This window comes from Vipera berus, assembly GCF_964194415.1.
Source record: "Vipera berus genome assembly, chromosome: 3".
Classification (NCBI taxonomy): Eukaryota; Metazoa; Chordata; class Lepidosauria; order Squamata; family Viperidae; genus Vipera; species Vipera berus.
Window position 1 is genome coordinate 20,295,354 of NC_138204.1, and position 21,056 is coordinate 20,316,409.

The 21,056-nt window shown below is 36.6% G+C and overlaps 1 protein-coding gene across 4 annotated transcripts in view; it reads right to left on the reverse strand.

The window, feature by feature from the left end:
- PTPN1 (protein tyrosine phosphatase non-receptor type 1) overlaps positions 1–21,056 on the reverse strand; it is an 83,748-nt gene that overhangs the window by 18,271 nt on the left and 44,421 nt on the right. The window contains exons 2-5 of one of the 4 annotated variants that reach the window (XM_081322217.1): positions 20,305–20,438; positions 6,485–6,575; positions 3,435–3,535; positions 133–231 (exon numbers count right to left, since the gene is read on the reverse strand). In XM_081322217.1, coding sequence (XP_081178343.1) covers positions 133–231; positions 3,435–3,535; positions 6,485–6,575; positions 20,305–20,427 — 414 coding nt within the window. In that variant the 5' untranslated portion in view covers positions 20,428–20,438. Of the gene's footprint in view, positions 1–132; positions 232–3,060; positions 3,168–3,434; positions 3,536–6,484; positions 6,576–20,304; positions 20,456–21,056 lie in introns of those variants that run through there. The other 3 variants (XM_081322218.1, XM_081322219.1, XM_081322220.1) reach the window with 3 other exon arrangements.

Consider the following 21,056-nt stretch of genomic DNA (forward strand, 5'->3'; position numbering starts at 1 on the left):
AAATGCTTTGTGGGACTTTTTTTTAAATTTTTCCTAGATTAAAAACATTAGACTATTTTTTACTAGATTTTTAAAATGTACACTAATTACGTAGCCATGATCCCAAAGGAGTTAAAAATTATATATACTTACTGATCCCTTTTCCATCACTCTGTTAAGCATGACAACACCACGGCTTTTCTGTTCCCAAATCATCTCCCAAAAGTGACCACAAGTATTTGGAAGCGGACCCTGAAAAGGATACTGAACTTTCAAGAAAAAGCAGTATTCATATGACACAAATTTCTGAGTACTATAATCAAATAATACTTATTTAGTTATTCTAAATGCAACACAGTGTGGCTTCCATTTCTAGGTATATAAAATCTAGCATCCAGACTGGGGCAATTTAGAATTAATAAAAAAAACAAAGAAGCAATTACAAGTTAATTAGCTTTGTTTGCTAGTTGCCAGATCATAATATTTAACCATGCATCAAAGCTTTTTGTACGAATAGGCAAGAATACTTAAGCCTATCTTCCAGAAGGAAAAACAGAATAATAGAATAACAGAGTTGGAAGGGTCATTGGAGATCCTCTAGTCCCACCCCCTGCTCAAGCAGGAGACTCTTATATCATTCCAGATAAATGGCTGTCCACTCTCTTCTTAAAAACCTCCAGGGTTGGAGCACCCACAATTTCTGAAGGCGAGGAAGATGGGAAAGACAAGTTCTTAAGGCAAAAAATGTCACTCAGCAGGATAACCTATGTTCTGTAGTTAGTGTAACTTCTGATTTGTTGAGATGAGAAATCATTAAAACTCATAGGAAGTTCAGTAATTTTTAATAGTTCTTGGCCTGACACAGAAAATCAGTGAGAGTTTACTCTTCCTGTTAGGATGTTTATCCCAGCACTTTTAAGGTTACCTTCTCCTAAGTCAAAGGCTCTTGCTTTTCCATCAGATTAAGCCATGCTGCACTGAGATACTGAAGTATAAGTATACCAAATTTATCAGAATTTAAACAGTAACAAAAAACCAACCAAAGATAAATCTTGTTCCTAGCATATTCTGGGGCCCTTACACTGACAGATTACAGAGAATGGCTATAATTTATTTGATTAATTTACAAATGACAGAATATCAAATGTATGTTGTCTGTGTATATGTATATATTTGTGTAAATATGGCTGACTGAGGAGAACAAATAAGTTTGAAATGATCATATCAGTCTCCCTTTATTTTTTGTTAGCAAGCCAAAAAATTTACACAAATATGAGCTGCCACTGCTGTGGCTACTGTCTGTAAGATGGCCTTGGGCTAGGCTGAAACAGGAAATAAGATTTATCCCGTGTCTGGGACTAAGCAAGTGTATTCTGAATGCTTAACAAACATTTAACACACACACACACACACACACACACACACGTGTGTGTGTGTGTGTGTGTGTGTGTGTGTGTGTGTTAGCCTATGCCTGTAATAAAGGTTTGATGTGATATATATGTGTGCGCATATTGGGTGTGGGTGTGATCCAGTGTTAAAAGGAAATGGAACTTAGAAGAATTTGGAACTGCAAGATTTATCCATGATCAGAAAGAAAAAAAATCTTTTAATTAGTTAAGGAGGGATTTATCACGGTCAATTTCACAAAAGTGATTAATTGCTCTCACTGGTCATAATACAATATACCATACACTGTTTTGCTTTTCTCTCACTTATGGCCCTATCTATATCATTTTCCCTCTTAAGAGAAATCAGGAATTTTGGGACTAAAACTCAACTTGATGCAGGTATATGGGATGAGGGAAATTGTGGACCCAAACAATGCTCATCCAAATTCTACTAAGGCTCCTCCCATTCAATTGGAAGGACCTGGATTATTATAGGTGACATAATTTACAAAGGATGTGCAGCTAAATGTTAGTTTTGTGAGATAGCATTTTGGTACCGATTGTTGAACTTTAAAACCTTGCCCACAGAGCTACTTTTATAAAGATTCTGTACTGAAATTTTCATGCTCCTAGATTTAATAAAAGATGAAACTAAAGAACAGCTTCCTCAATTTGTGTCCAGTAGCTTCTTAGTATTTCGAGATATCTGCTATATAATACAGATTTCTTAAAAAATAGAAGATAAATCTTATGTTAATCATTAACAGTTCAGATCCAATAAATTAAAGGAAAAGTGTTGAAGCAGAGCCAAATGAACAGATGAAGAATTTAAAGTACCTAAGGGGACAAGATTTTATCAAAGGAAGCAGCTTTGGAAAGAAAAAATGGTGTGATCAACAACCAACAGGAAGGGTGTGGCACACCACTTCCTACAGTGTGCTATTTCAGGAGTAGATGGCTTGATTCTGTTCTAATAAAAATAGGCCCTATGCTAGATTAGTATTCCTGAGATTAGTGTCCTCCAGATGTTTTGGATCTAAAGGCCCTTAATCCCTGATCAACACTGTCCAAAAAATATCCATATCTTCCCTAGGTATTGCCCATCCTTCCAAAAAACATGTCATTCTGAGAGCTAATCAGGAAATGATCGGCAGTTTAAGGCCAATTCTTTTAATGAGAACTGCACACTTCCACGCTAGTTAAATTATAAAGCATGGAAATATGTGACCACATTTTGGGTGCTCAACAACCGAACCATATTTACAGCCATTTTCAGTGTTCCATGGTCGTGACTATGATTTACAATGTTTTTGCTAAAAACTGGCATTTATTTTCAATTTTCAGCAAACATGCCCCACTGCGAACAATAGATTTGCTTAACAACCATGTCATTAATTGATTGCCACAAAAATATCATAAAATTGGAACAGTCACATGATTACAACTGTCATAACGTGATAATGGGTAGGCTCCATTATGGCTTTAAGTCGAAGACCACTAGATATCCTTCAGGCTTTAATCTAACCACTTGGTATTCTCAAAGATCCTCAAATCTTCCTTAGTAGAATGTTGTCCTATCTGACTTGAGGGACTTCGCTGTCAATCATGAAATAATGATTGTCTATTCATGCAGTTTTCTTAGTAAAATACAGGAGGGGTTTATCATTGCTTTCTCCACAGTATGAAATGATACCTTTGATGTTTTCACTAAAGTGATCATCTGCTTGCAGCATCACTATTTCCCAATATCAGTGCCTGCTTGATTTAGCTAGGAGGACCTTCACACCACAGGCGATCCTGCTGGGAATATATAGTTCTGTCATATACACCTGCCGTTCTTTGCTCATCTGTCTCAGAAACACCCTCCCTCCTCACCACAACAAAGCAGCATTGTAGGAACTGGGGAGGTGGAAAGGGGAAAATAGCAGACTATACCTATAGCATGATGGGTGAAGGTAAAGCATTTCACTTGTTTTCCCACACAGTTACCAGCTGTGAGCTCCAAGACCAAAAAAACAGAAAAGAAAGACCACTATTTTCTTTCTACTATTCTTTTTAAATTCTTACCTGTGTAAGGATATAACTTCTGTTTGCCTCCTCCATTTTTATCAAACTTGCATTGACATAATCATTGTCACCTTGCTGCAGCTTAATTCGGCTGTGGTCAACTACAGAATGGATTAAAAAAACCCACATTATTAAACACCTATATAATATTTATAGTTTGCTAAACAACTCATTTCAGAATAAAGAAGTAAGCCTTTTTGTTTCCAAATATAACAGACACAGACACAGACACAGACACAGACACAGACACGTATACGTATACGTATACACACACACACACACACACACACACACACACACACACACACATATATATATATATATATATATATATATATATATATATATATATATATATATATATATATATATATATATAAACACATTTCTTAGAACCCAACCCACCGATTATCAATATTCAAAGCACTCTGACAGTAACTGCACTCTGTTTTAAAGATCTAAAGTTTGTTCCTTTTAGCCCACCCAGATATAAAAGAATCCCTACATTTTACAGGAAAACCAAACTGACTGGAAGCCATTTTATCTAAAACAAACAAAATCAATGGTGGTTACCATAAAAAGAATCTCTAGAACTGATCAGTAAGCAAAATTATGTGCAACACTATAGCATGTATTGAGTTTTCCTGGAAGGCTTAACAGATTTTTAGACTATTAAATGATTGTAGAGGTTTTCTAACATATGGAGAAGAACAGACTGGCAATCTGAATGTGTAGCACACATGACAATCAAAGTAAAGCCCCTGTGTAGATGACTGTAATACTTGTAGATGAGCAGATACAAAAGAAAATGAGAGCCGTGATGTGAATTTAAGACAAATATTTGATTTTAAATCCCCTTTCACCATCTTCCACCCACACTCATTTCTTAGGATTTAATGAGAACGTGTTTTTTTTGTAAACTATTTTCCTCCTTTGGAAATAACTGCCATATGTCACAGCCACTAGTTCTACACAACACCCTTCCAGATAGCCCTTAAGAGTCTTTTCAAAGTTACAAATTTCTACTTTCCTTGTTGATAGATTTCAGTTTTTTAATTGCCTGATCAGTCTTATTGCTCTTTTCTGCATCTGTTCCATTTTATCAAAATATTTCCTAAAGTGTGATGTCAGAAATGGTTATAATACTCAAAGTGGGATCAGACTAATGAAGAATAGAATAGAGCTATTGTTTCCCATTTTATGGGATCTACATATCATTTAATGCAATCTAAAAGTGATCATTTTATGACCATATCACAATGCCAACTCACATTTAGTGCATAATTAACTATAATCTCAAAGTCTTTTTCTGATATATTTGAAGATTTTAAATTGTTAAATTGTTTAGAATCTCTTGGTCACCATATCACAAAAAAGATGTTGAGAGTTTGGAAAAAAATCAGAGAAGAGCCAAGGCCTGGAGACTAAAACATACAAAGAACGGCTGCAGGACTTGGGTTTGGCTATAGTCTAAAGAAATGAAGAAATAGGGGAGACATGATAGCAGTATTCCAGTATATGAGGGACTGCCACAAAAAAGGGGGGGTCACGTTATTCACCAAAGCACCAGAGGGCAGGACAAAAAACAATGGTTGGAAACTGATCAAAAAGAGAAGCAACCTGGAATTAAGGAGAAACTTCCTGACAGTGAGCACAATTAACCAGTGGAACAGCTTGCCTCCAGAAATTGTGGGTGTTCCATTACTGGAGATTTTTAAGAAGAGGTAGACAGTCACTTGTCTGAGATAGTATAGGTCAGGGGTAGGCAACCTTGGCTCTTTTATGACTCGTGGACTTCAACTCCCAGAATTCCTGAGCCAAGGTTGCCTACCCCTGGTATAGGTCCTCCTGCTTGAGCAGGGGGTTGGACTAGAAGACCTACAAGGTCCCTTCCAGCTTCTATTCTATTCTATTCTATTCTATTCTATTCTATTCTATTCTATTCTATTCTATTCTATTCTATTCTATTCTATTCTATTCTATTCTATTCTATTCTATTCTATTCTAATTTTTTTGTTGTGCTCTTTGTATAGTATTTCTGCTCTACCATGAAATAATTCAGAGCAGCAAGCCATAACCCAGGTGTGTAAACTCTTCTATACAGGATTAACTTATCTAATCTTAGCATATAAATGACTCTTTACAATTACATAATTCTCTCTTTCAGAAACCCTGTTTTGCAATTCCCAGAACCTCATCTGACTATAATTGCAAGAAATCAGCTGCCAAGTTTCCGAGATTTTTGGAATAAGAAATACAAGAGCTGTACCGTAAGCTCTAAAACAAGCTTAACATAACAAATATATATACCGTATATATATATAAATCTTCTAGGTTAGAAAATCCTCAGAAAATTTTCACAAAGTGGTCCTACTTACTTGACATCTTACTCACTGGGAACTTCAGTAACTCCCATATATTAAATAAAGCATCCACAACTAAACATGTTGCACATGTCTTACATATACAACTGAGTCCAAAATTTCTGTTCCTAAGTGAGACCTTTGTTAAGTGAGTTGTGCCCCATTTTACATTTTTTTTCTCACAGTTGTTAGGTGAATCACTGCAATGATTAAGTTAGTAATGCGGTTGTTAATGCAGAATCTGACTTTCCCATTGAATTTGCTTGTCAGAAGGTGGCAAAAGGTGATCCCATGACCCCAGGGCATTGTAACCATCATAAATAGGAGTCGGTTGCCAAGAGACTGAATTTTGATCAAGTGAACATGGGGATGCTGCGATTGTGATAAGTGTGAATAATGGTCCTAAGTCACTGTTTCAGTGCTGTTGTAACTTCGAACAGTCACTAAATGAACTGTTGTAAGTTGAGGATTACCTGTACTGTAATGCTAATTCATAGATTGGCATTACATTTGAAAAACCCTGCTCCTTTGATTTTTAGAAAAATACAGTGCTAAATCTGGAAGTTGAATCATGGCAACCGGACTTCTATCTAGTTGCCAAGACAAAGCTACCTGGACGACTTAGAATCTTAACTGACAAAAATGCTACAGTTTTTGTAAATAAATTGAGAAGGTCACAATACTTACAGGGGCTGACATCTCTGTACCTGTTGCGATTTTTGTTTTTCGGATGTTTGGCCACTTTACACGGAAAGTCACTTGCTTCATGTTTGATTTCCTAGAAGGAAATAAAAGAATACATTGGTATATGCTAAGACTTGTGCATATTACTGATTTGAATGCTTGGTTCAGAAAAATCACTGAGAGCTAGTGGCTTATCACCATACATGGTTCTGTTTGCTTTTAACAGTTGCTGTGCAAAATTTCCAAATAATGACAGTTTATAACATTGATAAATGGCAAAAATTCAAGGCATGCATTACAGACTAGTGGTATATATCATTACTGAAAATAAATTTGGAAATTAAGAATGTTAAGAGAAAGGTATCATGTTTCATTGGATTTATAGCACAAAATAAACTTTTATTGCTAAAATAAAATGCATCAGAATATGTATCGGAGCAGCACAAAGACAGATATGCAAGTAGAGCAGTTGAACAAGGATATCTACAGGAATACATATGTTTCTTGATATCCTACATGCCACCTTTTCATATATGCATATTAACAGCTAAAGGCTACAAATGCCTGGTTAAGATAAGAGCACAAGTTTCCTTGAGTTATCAGCAAGCAATACAGGAGCTGTAAATATGAAAAGGATGAGGTATATTATACTCCACAGCAGCAGTACAGTTGTTAAAGCCATCCGATTTGGCACTGATCATTCATTTCTCTGGCAACTCACATAAAATCCAGCATTCATTGTAAGTAACATTCTGACAAAAGCTATGTGCGACATCAATCAAACCTGTATACTGTATGCCAGGAACTTAAAACAAAAAACAAAGCATGCATAACTTAACAATTAAAAATAAAGAGAAAGAAAGAAGTTACAGGATTTTCACATGTGGCATTTTTCCCCGGCTAGAGATGGAGTGAAGCCATTTTTTTAAACTTACACAGTTAACTAAATAAATCCAATTTATACTGCTAAATAAATAAATGTGAGACAGCTTACACTAAGGCCATGCAAGTTCATATTTTTCCATAGCCCAAGGGAGAACTTGCAGCCTTCCAAGACGCTGCTGGACTACAACAATGTATGCTTTTCTCCATCCTCTTAAGAGTTAATCATTTTTAGCATTCATTCTCTTTTTAATCTTTGAACTGTGCCTTTAAAATTTATGAGCCATGTTGAGTGCTTATTTGAGCAAAGACAGAATATAAATCAGATCCAGCTCCTACACCAAATGGACACTGCCGGCTATAGCTGAAGTTAGAGAGCTCAAGGTTTCCTTACTTCTACTGTAGTCTGCTTAAATATAAGATACAATATTTAGTGCCAGATCAAAATCCAGTTGCTTCTCCGTCTCCATATTCCAGTTAAATTACAGTGCTAGATCTAACCCTCTCAGATCTGAGTGCATTGAAATTTTCTAACAGTGAACAATTCATGTTTCTTGCAGGGATTGGGAAAATGCCACTACTGAAGGAAAAACAACAACAATAGCAAGCCTTGGCCAACAAGAAGTAACCAACAATTAGTGGTAACAGCTTCTCAAGAGGGCATTTGCCAGGTTATTCTAAAGATCCAATGCATGAAACTGATTTTCCAGACCAGTTTCAATCAGTTTTGTTAGGTATTGTTGTGTTTAATATATTTTCAACCCAACATTGTAGGCTATCATCATATGCCTAACAAGTTTCAGGCCTGATTTTAACACAAGAATGGACTGCATCTTACACAAGAATGGACTGCATCTTTTTTCTCTGTTAGCTTTAAGCTATTTTTAGCCTTTTGAGACAAGCTTTTTTTTACACTGTACATATAGTCTATTAGAATCATTCTGAATGGTTTGATTTCTTATGCTAAAGCACCCTAGGAATCTTATTGTAGGGTAGCCTATAGTGCTCTTCTATATTCTGTAGACAAATGAACAAATACTAAATACATGGTAACAAACAGGAATGTAATATATCTTCAAAAGAATAATATAGGGACATTGCCAAATCTAATCTACTTTTTAAATCCCCCAGCCATTGCAGGACAAGATTTGTCTAATTTCATATCAACTTCTACAGCAAAGCAATTTTGTTTGGTATTGCTTGGGGAAGATAGTTCTTAGCTGTTCTTTTAGCTTTACCGCAGGGGTGTCAAACTCAATTTCATTGAGGGCCGCATCAGCATTGCGGTTGCCTTCAGGGGGCTGGGTGGGTATGGTCAGGGTGGCCGTGGCCTACTGGGTGGCCGTGGCTAGAGTGCGTATGGCCTACTGGGTGGGCATGGCCAGCTATACATCGTTCGCATCAAGGGTGCCTATGGGGGCCTGGGCAGGAGTGGGACAGATCTGAGGGTCTCTGACAGAAGGAGGGTCTCTGGGCCAGGGCCAAGGCAGTGGGGGCCGTTCCCTCACTGTTTCCAGGATGGTTTTGCGGGCCACATGAAACCACTTTGCGGGCCGGATCCGGCCCCCGGGCCTTGTGTTTGACATGTCTGCTTTACAGCATGTTTCATATACTCTGGATAAGGGCATTCTATTACATCCTTTATGAAAATTAAAAGAACAAATGTGTTTGCTTTTTCAATTCACCATGTATATTTGAAACATGGCATGAAACAAAGAAGATCTGTTTCTGAGTGGCACAAAAATAAACAGAGTTGCCTTATTGGTGAGATGGGCAGCATATAAATTTAATAAATAGTAAAATAAATATTCAAAGGTAGAGGTCACAGATGACCAATATTTGCACTTTTGTACAAGTTGTCATTTCCAAACTGTAAGTAGTAAGGAGTTCACAGATTTTACATGTGTGAAAACTGCATTTCAATGCAGAGTATAAAGTCAATACATTATGGAGGGATTTCTGATGACCAAGCAGGATAATTCAAACAGAATCAATCGGTCATGGTTTTAATCTTATTTAGTATACCCTGGCAGAGATTTATTCTCTATTCCCATTATACTGGCCTCAGTAGTCTAAGAAAAAAAATGTTGCATTTTCCAGATAGTGTCAGAAGCAGAAGACTAGCTCTTCTTCTTTTCCCAAATTATCTCCAGTGTTCAATATTTATGCAGTTTGAGGATGTGTAATAGGATATCAACAGTCTTATGCACTTGAATCATGTAAGAAAAATAGGTTTATCAGCAAGCACAGCATATGAGTGGGTAGGAAAGGCATCAGAGGGTTGACTGATCACTATTTCCCATCTCCTCTGCCTTTGTCGTAAGACTAAATGGAACAGCTTCCCATTTCCCTCATGAGTAAGGTGTCTACTTATAGTACATGAAGGGGTTTTGGATCGAGAATGAAGGGAGCAGAAGTGAACATGATGGCACCATCATCCTCTTACTAGGTCTTTCAGATGCATCATAAGGGACTACTACATTCTTAGGAGTCTAAAGGTTCATGGCAACTGGATCACTCTTTGTTAATCTGAGACGCTTCGTTGCTCATCCAAGCAACTTCATCAGTCAGAGCAAAATTAGGCAGAGAGTCAGAGTTGGAATGTACAGCAACTTCAGGGGTTTCTTCCCAAAATGCATTAAAATATGTCAATAAAGATTCAATCATCCAGGCTAAAAGTGTCTAAAGGTTGAATCATGGCGACTGCACCAAAAAGGTCTGAGCGTGCTATTTTTTAAATGTTGGAAATTGGACAGCAAAGTTGTTATTCTTGCTGTGACTTTGCTCACGTTAACTTTTACTAACTTGAAAGCATAGTACTGCTTGTTAAAACTGTCAAAAAGTAAATAAACGACTGTGATCTTAGCATTGCCAATGTACCTTTGCAACATGGCTTTCCTAGAAAACCCTTGTTGATTTAGTGTTCAGTAATTTGATACCTGCTGCAATGAAACAACATACCCAGCAAACCACAGACTACTGTCAGAGAGCCAGAGCACTGAAACAGACAGCCAATATGCAAACTAGGAGGAACCATTAAATCATGCTGTTCCTTGGAAGAGACTTTACAGAGAAACTCATTCCATGCTATCATTATACTCTGTTGACACTGGCCAAGCAAGTATTCATTCCTAGATGTAACATCTGTGGCCAAGTTAGAGATGATGGGTATACACATGGTTTGTTGGGTATTGTAAAATAGCCATCTGTTGGAAAATTGTTGAAGACATTTAAAGATTGCCTGTTAACTGCATAACTCTTGTTTTGGCTGCCTTTATAACAATGGAAGTAAAGCAATATAAAGGTAAAGTTTTTATTAAACAAGAAATTCTAGTTGGTTTCTCATACTAATATGAGAATCTGGGAGTTCAGGCAGAGCAAAAATGAATCGGAAGGAGACAGTATCTGAATATATGCTAATAAGATTGACCCTCACAGATGCAAAATAATACAGATAGTTAGCAAGCAGATGTGAACAATACTCTAGCAATGTTTAACATGTATAGCTTACAGATATAACAGAGTTGGAAGGGAAGACTCTGTGGAGATCTTCTAGTACAATCCCTGTTCAAACAGGACACCCTGTTCTATTCCTGACAAATGGTTGTCCAATCTCTTCTTAAAAACCTCCAATGATGGAGCACCCACAATTTCTGGAGGCAAGCCAATTCACTGATTAATTGTTCTCACAGTCAGGAAATTTCTCCTTAGTTCTAGGTTGGATCTCTGTTTGATAAGTTTCCATCTGTTAATAAACAGAGCTGCAAGTTGAAACTGTGCTGTGAAGTTTGTAAATTGCTTCAAAGGCCACTGGCAAGCCAAGAGTTTTGCTTATAGTGTGTGGGATCTTTACCTCAAAGAATGTAAAGTAACTGAATGGGAGAACACATTTGTTGTTACCTATTTGGATGATAATCCAACTTCATAAAATGTATTTTCATAAGCTTATAAATCAAGCACTTTAAGTCGACATGACTTTTACTTGCTGCTACCATTATCATAATCTTTCCCTCCATACATGTTTAGACTATAATACTCAAAAGGTCATGCTGTGAATACTGGAGAAACTCATCTCTGAATGTATTCAGAAGGCTGAGTTCAGGATGGTTGATCTATGTATACAGTCGGAATTAATACTATCAATCATGAACAGCAGAAGTCTATTCCTTCTAATTTAATGTCACCAATGAAGAATTCATTAACAGACAAAAAATATATCATAAAATTAGGTACAAAAGTGATCTAAACTTAGGATTGTATTGTATCCTGTGTTCCTAAAAGATGCTGGGCAGTCCACTAACAGATTTTTGTTCAAAGAAATCTTTGCTCCCATGTGCAAAGTATTTTTTTTAAAGCTTCCCATTAGGAAGCACTAGACTCAGTTTTGTCTGATGGGCATGTTACCTTTGAGCATTAAAGTACCTTCAGATTCACCACCAGACTTCCTGTCACAGTTTTTAAAGAAGATAATTTTAATTAAATAAATAAACAGGAAGCTGGAATAAATGAAAATGGTGTATGGTTGCTAAGAAGAGTATCTACCAACTAGGGAAAAAAACAGAACCAGAACAATTTCTGTATGTTTTTTTTAAAAGAGAATAGGTATTTTATACCTGGTCAGGCTCATCATAGCAGCCATTTTGTGACTGCCCTTGTGGCATAATGTTAACATGGCAAATATGTCTGCTGATCAACAAAATTGTGGCTTACAGTTTAACAAACTGTACTGTGTTTATTATCATATAAAAAGTATTTGAAAAACTATATACATGATTGTTTGCATCAAAAAATGTTCATCCACGATGATAAAAGAATAAACTGAATTACTGCTTACAGTTTTAATAACTAATTCAACTATTTGCTCAGTAATTCACCTCCTGATCAATTAATGAAACCCAGCAGAGATATCAACAGGATTATCTATGATTTTGGTTACAATCCAATTCAAGACTGTTAACTCAGAACTTTGTCGAGAAAGATTATCTCCAAGCAAGTGCTTAAGTTCAGATAAACCTTAAGCAAGCCAGCACAAGTTAGAAGAAACATTTGAGGGCAAATTATTTTAAAATGTTTTTTTTTCTTCAGAAGTGACTTTAAAGTGATTTCTCTGGAAACAAAACTGAGGTAAGTAGCTGGGTAAATCTGCTGCATCTCTTGTGGCCAGATTTCATTTCCTTGCATACACAGCTCCAGATGTACTCACAACAAAATTTCATGAATTTGAAGAAGTGGACTCTGACCCACAAAACAGACTTGCAGGAAGTTTAATTTTAGAAAATAAGTAGTGCTGATTTCATTCTAAATCACCCCTACGGGAAGCATCTCTAGGGCTGAGGATTTTTCTGGCTAACATAAAATACACATTTTATGAAAGAATGAATCTTGACAAGACAGTTTGTTTACATTTATAAAAAAATATTGTAACAAATCATAGCAGCTAACATTATAGAATTTAGGCGGGGGGGGGGGGAGAGAAAGGAATTTTCCCGAAGTTTGCACTTGTGTATTCTCATAATAAAGAATTAAATTGCACACCCAGCTGGATCAGGCCATCTAATAAAAGCTAAATCATAACTACAGTAGTGAATCACATTTTAGTGTAGTGCAGTATGTTGTGTTGAACCAGAATGTATGATTAATTTATAGTCCAGTACTGTATATTAAACAAATCTAGAAAATTGGATTGATAGTTCGGTCAAGGTTGGATCATATGTAGCACAAATCCTATCACTCTGTGAATATATGTGTCCCAGAATAATGCTGCAGGATCTAATCTGAGTTGGTCACTGGGACCAAGGTTTATTTTTCCAAGCTTTCGGGCTTGTGCTGAAGCCCATCCTCAGAGAACCCCCCCTCTCTCTCTCTCTCTCTCTCTCTCTCTCTCTCTCTCTCTCTCTCTCATGTGTGCACTGGGATGTACTATGCGTTGCATTTATATGCTCTCATTAGTTGTTGTTTCCTTATTCCTCAGCACCCTCAGCTCCTATAAGCTGGTGGTAAATCAGCACTCCTGTTGATTGACAAGGGGTCCATTCCCCAAAGCTTGGAAGAATAAACTTTTGGTCCTGGTGACTGACTCAGATTGGATCTTCTGACCGCTCTGTGTTAAACAACATCTGATGAGATGATCCATGAACTCACAAGCAGCACATGGAGATGACAGTTTGGGACCTGCTGCCTTTGATTCCAATCGTAACATGCATCAATATCTATTGCAATGAATTTGCTTATTCACCTAAATTGGTATCACCATAGCATAGTCAGTCAGCAAATTCTATAATTTAACAATATGTTGTTACACTCTAACAACAATATGTTGTTACACTCTTTTATTAGTCTTTAATCTGATTCAGTAAATGACCTTGGATTTTAACAGTGTAAAAGACAGAACGAAAATATTTCCCTCTATACTTTCTACCTCATGCTGTTTTTCCCCTCCATCTTTATTATATGGCATGGGCAATCCACAACCAAGGCATTCAGAAATAGCCTTAAAAATTATATCCTCTTCATATATGGTATCAGTGCTCCTATGTTCAACGCAAATCTAAATAGAGCCTCTTTAAGACTATCCTTGTTCTAGAAATTTCATGGCTATTTCAACCTGATGATTTCCAGACACAGCAGCAACAATTCCTATAATTCTTAGCTTAAAAGATTTATCTCAAAACAGTTCAAGTTCACTTCGTTCTGCTGTCCCTAGACAGATTCTTCCTTAAAAATTATTTTTTAAAAAATGGTGAATTTTTCAGACGACAGAACCATGAGGTGTGAGGCATGTCAAACTGAGATTAGCATATGTCTACAGAAGCAATAGCAGCTGAACTGCAACTGTCTATTAACAAAGGAGTCTGTGAAAATTGGTTTGCAATTGTAAGATGAGAAAGGGACAATTGTCTGTTCTAAGGGACTGAGTTCTTTCAGTAGTCAGAATAAGCTCTTACCATGCAAAGGCTGTCTGCTTCATGCTGAGAACAGCTGAATACGTTTGGAGTTAATTTTCAATTGTGAAAAAATAGATCTAACAACTTCTTATCTAGCAAAAGTAAGATCTTCAGACAGAATTATGAGTATGAAACCAATTTATTTTTTCCCCAATTTAGATTGTCCAACATATTCGTCTTCCTTTCATCCATTCTTTCCTCAAGAAAATAATTAGTTGTGTAAACAAAAAGTAACACACACACACTACATATTTCTGTTGTTCTATTTCACAGTCAGATTTCATTCATTTAGCATACAGAACAAAATCATCCTTGTGTCCCAATAAACACTAGTGAAACTAAGGTCATTTTGATAGAGGATAACTCCTTTAAGCAAACAAAATTCAATATAAAAACGAAACAAGACAAATCAAAGCTCTCAATTGCAGCAGTTTAGCATACCAGAATGATCTGTGAATATACACTGTATCATTGACCTTGTGGGCTTTTGCGCAACACTCAGCAAGGCCAATGAGTTGGCTTCATAAAATACAAAGGCAGAGATATAGACACAAGCCAGCAACCACCAAATCTTATAGGAAACAGGATTCTTAAATAATTTGTTTGACTCCAAAAACAGCAGGGAAAGAATCAGCAGAGCAAATGATGATCTTACACAACTATCCTCAGACTTAATGGCCTGTTTGCAAAATGATGTGGACAACAATATGAAACTATTTTTTTTACAATTTTTGCTTCTTCTTTGTTTTTCTTATATGCATATCTAAATCTCCAGAAGTGCCAAAGTCTCTGAAGGAAGCAGAAAACAGCCACATTACTCCTTCCTCTTTTTGAAGGCTACCACACTTGTCTAGAGTGCCAGCAAGTATAACGTGGAAGTGAAAAAAGCATTTGTGTGGTGAACATCATCAAGAGGAAGGTGTGGTAAGTGAAAGAGGAGAAGGAGTTGAAGACAGCTAGACGGACCTGGTGACAGCACATTCAACAAGAGAAGCAGCAGCAGCAGAATGATCACCATCAATGGCTAGGTTTTAAAATTGTTGAGGAACAGACCCAAAATTTCCCAAGGAATAGCTTAGGACAGGGGTGTCAAAGTGCTGGCCCGCGGGCTGGTTTCAACATACCAAAGCCACACCCACCCCATTGCCAGCAATGCAAAAAGAGTTGCGATACATCGCGACACGTTACGTGACGTGGCGAGTTTGACACCCGTGGCTTAGGTGGTTAGCAGCACTAATGAAGATTGAAGATAGGAAAAGAATGGTGGTGGAACGGCCCCCACTGCCTTGGCCCTGGCCCAGAGACCCTCCTTCTGCCAGAGACCCTCAGATCTGTCCCACTCCTGCCCAGGCCCCCATAGGCACCCTTGATGCGAACGATGTAGAGCTAGCCACGCCCACCCAGTAGGCCATACGCACTCTAGCCATGCCCACCCAGTAGGCCACGCCCACCCAGTAGGCCACGCCCGCCTGGCCCCTTGAGGGCAACCGCAATGCTGATGCAGCCCTTAATGAAATTGAGTTTGACACCCCTGCTTTAGCATGTAGCTATGCTGGCCACATGACCACAGGAAATGTATATAAAATATATATAAGCTGCATTTTTTTAACAGCCATTCCAGCCACAGTTTATGTTCCATTGCTCTCTTTCCAGGAAGAAAAAAATAAATGAAGATTGCACATACTTAGCTCTTTCTGTCTCCTAACTCATATTGATAGAGAAGAAATGTAACATGAAGTGACAGAATGAATCAGGAAATGAATATCAAGTACTTTTATAAATACAGAGGGTTGGGGGAAAAGGATGCAGTTAATGATTCAGAAGAATTTTCTGCTTTGGCAAACTAAAAAATATAGAAAAATGTTCATTTTCTGTTCCTGTTTATCTGCACAGATGGATCTTTTGCCCATGGCTTTTAGACTGTTGGATTATCGATGGTGCTGACAGTATGGTTTTAATGTTCATTTTTCATTTGGTAAGATGCCCAGAGCTATTTGGGATTGGTTAGTGTATGGATTTCTAATAATATTAATATCTTGTATTACTCCACAAATGATTTTGGAAAACTATAAAATAGGAAGGCTTTTATGTATGACTTTTTATGGTATGAGATCATTACAATTCCTGTATACAGAAGATAAAATACCCAGCACATTTCTCAAGTTAAAGGACAAAATATGTTACTTTCTCCAAAGAAGACAGATAATCTACTTTCCAAAGAAATAGAGCACTCAGGCCTTTTGGTTCAGGGCCTTGTTGGTTTTTTATCTTTAAAAAAATGGTTAATTAATTCCTGCCCTTCACCAGGCTTCAGAATACTAGGAATGGGGTAAACACTGATAACAACATCCATTTGTTGTTATTTGTATCTGGGAGGACTATAAAAACATGTATGGATTTCATATTTTGCTCCTCCAAATAGTATTTTTTATTATTGCTTTTTCAGGATTTTATTTTTCAGAAACTTCAACTACAGTAAAGAAAGATCCATTTTTCTAACCGTCCTAGAGAGAAGAATGTTGTGTGTGTGTGTTTAGGGGTGATACAGCACACGTACACAGGGTTGCTTTTTTAACTCCCAAGTTGGCTGTGGTTTATTGCTTCAGAGACTAATAAACATTTTCTCAGAAAACATCTGCTTGTTTCGCATTGGTGTTCTTGCCCTGAACTCTCATTTATTGCCATTAATCTTTCTTATACTGCACCTATATGATCCCTGACTGTTTTCTAACTTAGTATTTTTCAACTTTGGCAACTTTAAGATGGGCAGCCTCCAACTCCCAGAATTCCCCAAGTAGTAAGTTGCCAAAATTGAGAAACACAGTTCTATGATATCCTTATTTCCAATTATTCCTGTTCCTTGCATGTCTGTGTTCCTCTTTATCTATTATCTACCTAATCCATTATTCTGTACTTCTGCTTATTGCTCTTCAGACTACTTATTTACTTAACACTATAAATTTACATAACATTCTGATTTTAAGTACTCTTGTGCTGTGTTTTATTCTTTTAACACTGGCATGTGTTACAAAGACCTCTGTGTGAGCTCTTTGGGTCACCCTGGAGTTGTGTGTATGTGGAGAAAGCAGTCGTATTCATTGTGATCCTCTTACTAAAGGGAATGGAGTCACTTTCATGTGTACTTGGTATCAATCAGTCCTTTTGACAGCATTCCCATTTATCCTGGCAGGGATTTCTATTTTTTTCCCCAGAGTGTACTACAATTAAAAAAAAATCCATATTGGAAATTTTGCATCCTTATACTAAGTCTCTTGCTACTCCGCATGTATTGCTCCTGCAGTTCTCTGCAATAGCCTTTTGATTTATTGCTGAGAAGAGTTGGGGTATTTCTTACAGGTTCCCCCCTTTTTCTCATTCATTTCTGATATTTTCTTTTGGGTGGGGTAGGGTGCCTTCAAGTCAGTGTGAACTCCTGGCAAGTCCCTGCAGTTTTCTTAGCAAGATTGCAGAAGTGCCTCTGTCCTAGGATTGAAAGAAAGTGACTGGCCCAAGGTCACAAATCTGGCTTCGTGCCTAAGGTAGGACTAGAACTTCCAGTCTCCTGATTTCTAGCCTGGTGCTTTAACTACTGCACCAAACTGCCCATATTTTTGTTACGTGATTACAAGGATACTGCTACAACAGTTGTAATTGCAAGGACAGGTTGTAAGTCACCCTTTTCACCAGTTTGTGGTGCAGCTGCAAAAAATACAGTAGGTAAGATTACTGGCCATCTTCTGTTATGATGGGAGGTCATGAATAGAAAAAGTGCACCCTTCCAGATGTTACTGATGAATTTCAGCAACAAATACAAAATATTTGATTTAAGTAGAAAAACTCAATTTGTGATTATTCTTGTAGTTTTATTTCATTACTTTTTCTTTCCCTTCTTTCTTGACACTTCCAAAATGTCTCTGTTATATAATACATTCAGAAATCAAAGAATGAATGAGAATGCTAAATCTGTACAGGAAAAGGCCTGTTCAAAATATATAGTTTTTACACACACACACACACCCACACACACACCCCTTTCCCCTTCTGGAGCACATTCACTCATAAGATTGCTTTTTTAAAAAAAACAAAAAAAAACTGGAATGTAATAATATGCCGTTATCAGCAACATATAGATTCACTTTTTCATTCACATCCACAACAACTCAAATAATACAGGTTTTTCTTTCTGACATACATGTTGAATAATTATCTAAACAGCTATCAAAGTATTCCTTTACGCCATTGGTGACTTAATCTTTATGTTTGTACTCAACTGTATTCTTCCTGTCTTCCTTCAACCATTTACATATGAAGACAGACCCAATGACAAAAGACTATCTCATTTCCAAATAACCACTTCCTGTTTCATAAATTCACTGTTTCTTTTTTTGAGCAAAAGAAAGATAGAAAAAGCTTCATCTTAAATAATGCAAAACTTTCTTTTGCATTATCTATCCAAAGAGGAAACAAGGAAAATTGGGAGAGCTACAAACTTGCAAGTTGCCCAAACAAAACTCATTTAACCTTTTTAAAGAGGAATAGTAATAAATATTTCAATTGCAAGCCTAAAATCAGACAGTCAACATCTGCTCAGTTTCCACCCTGAAGCTATTCTTAAAATAACAATGTAAAGAAGAAAACAGTGAGCTGACAGCAAGGCCTCAAGGCAACAGTAAATTAAGAGAAGACAAAAAAAATCATGTTAAGATTGTTGGATCAGAACTAGAGTGAAGCAGTGACTAGAGTAGACTCTATTTTTCAGTTCAACTAACCTGAGAGGATAGTTACTGAGAATTAAGAATTAGGAGGTAGAATTGTTATGTATACTAGGGGTCCCCAACCCCTGGTCTGTGGACCGGTACCGGGCCATGGCATGCCAGCAACTGATCCATACAAACAAGCAAAGCCCCATGCGCAGGATGCAAGCAGCACACAAAACCACACTCCCTCTGGTCTACAAAAAAACCTCTCTCCACGTAACCGGTCCCTGGTGCCCAAAAGGTTGGGGACCTCGGATGTATACTACCTTGAGTTCTTGTAGATAAATGGGATACAACTCTGACTAACTAGCTAACTAACATACAACAACTACACTGATTTTACCCACATTTATTCCAAACAAGTTAATTTTCTGAGTTTAGCACAGCTTTTATACATGAAAATATGTTTCAGATGTTTTTCTCTTTTAGTAACTAAAAAGGATTGTGTATTTTATTTATTTCTTTATTCATTCATTTATACAATTTCTATAGCTGCCCATCTCAGTCAATGACTTTGGATAGCTTACAATCCAAAAATATATCACAATTAAAACACTAAAATATTTTTACAAATAAAAACAATAAAAACATCCAAAGTAAATACAGAATATTTTGAGATAATGGTTCATGCTCAGGCCAAATTAGCAAACCTATTTTAAAATAAACCATAATAAATTATTCACATTTACAAAAACTAGTTTTATAGTACTTCTGAAATATGACAGTTTATCTGGATTTGCTAAATTGTATTTAAAAATACAATTACTTGCACAACAAATAGTGTACTACTACTTAGCAATTATAGACCAAAAATCTCAACTACAAGAGCTGTCATATGTTATTACATTTGTACTATTAATTTTGGTAACTCAGTACTTTATAGCATGTCACATGAATAGTAGCCCACATATTCCCGTACTTCATTCTATTCCATTAAATTTCTATAATATGAACAGATCATTGACAACTGCCTAGGGATTTAATATAGAAACATCCACACAAATATACTTTTACAGAGAAGTTTCGATCACATTTTTTTCTGTATTGGAAGGTGATTTAAACCTCTTCCCATCAGTGGAATTACTGATATTTGGGGGGAAAAATATTTTCTCTGCAAAGTTCATAAGTTATATTCAAATACTTCAGATTTGCTTTTATCCATAAATAATATATACATGATATGAGCATTATCAGGTATTTAGTTTTTATAGTCCTTACAGCAATCATAAGCAACACAAACCTTTTTAATTGTTTCAACCCAAAATTTTATTGGACATGCAGGTTGATCTTCAAGTTGCCTTTCCTTCTTCAGGAACACCAAAATCTTTTCATATGAATTGGATTCACAAGCGCACCAAGACATAGGTTGTTTAACTGTGTGTTACAAAAGAAACCTCACAATATTTATTTCACCTCAACACCCTGACGCATAAATCACAGCTTACAAACAATATGCAAAATTAACACCAATTTAAACAAGATATGGTTCAACTTCGTTACAATTCTTGCAATTATCCTTTAAAAGACATCTGCATTATCATTCTCATTGCTATAGATCCAAATAATTATAATTAGTGAATATGTTAAATGATGTTTGAACCATCACTAACTATAAACTATTACATATTTCACTCAACTCAAGGCTCTTGAGTTGAGCACAACTCCTGGTGGCTATGCAGAAGAGTCCATCTAAATTTCTTGGCAGCAACAGAGAAATGGTTTGTTGTGCCAATATTTTTTTAAAAAATCCCAAGCCCTAGGATTCCTGAGGAGACTCCCATCCAAGTACAAACCAAGTCTTACTATGCTAAACCAACCTGCTGTCACTCACTGTGAGTACAAAAATACAAATGTTTTTAATTCAGTAAATGTTGAATAATAACTGTACCATGACCACAATTTAACAAGGTGTAATGTGTTGAAAAGAAAGGATTAAGTGCTTTGGAAAAGCTTTTCCAAAACATTAAAATGAACAATTCACCAAGATTGACT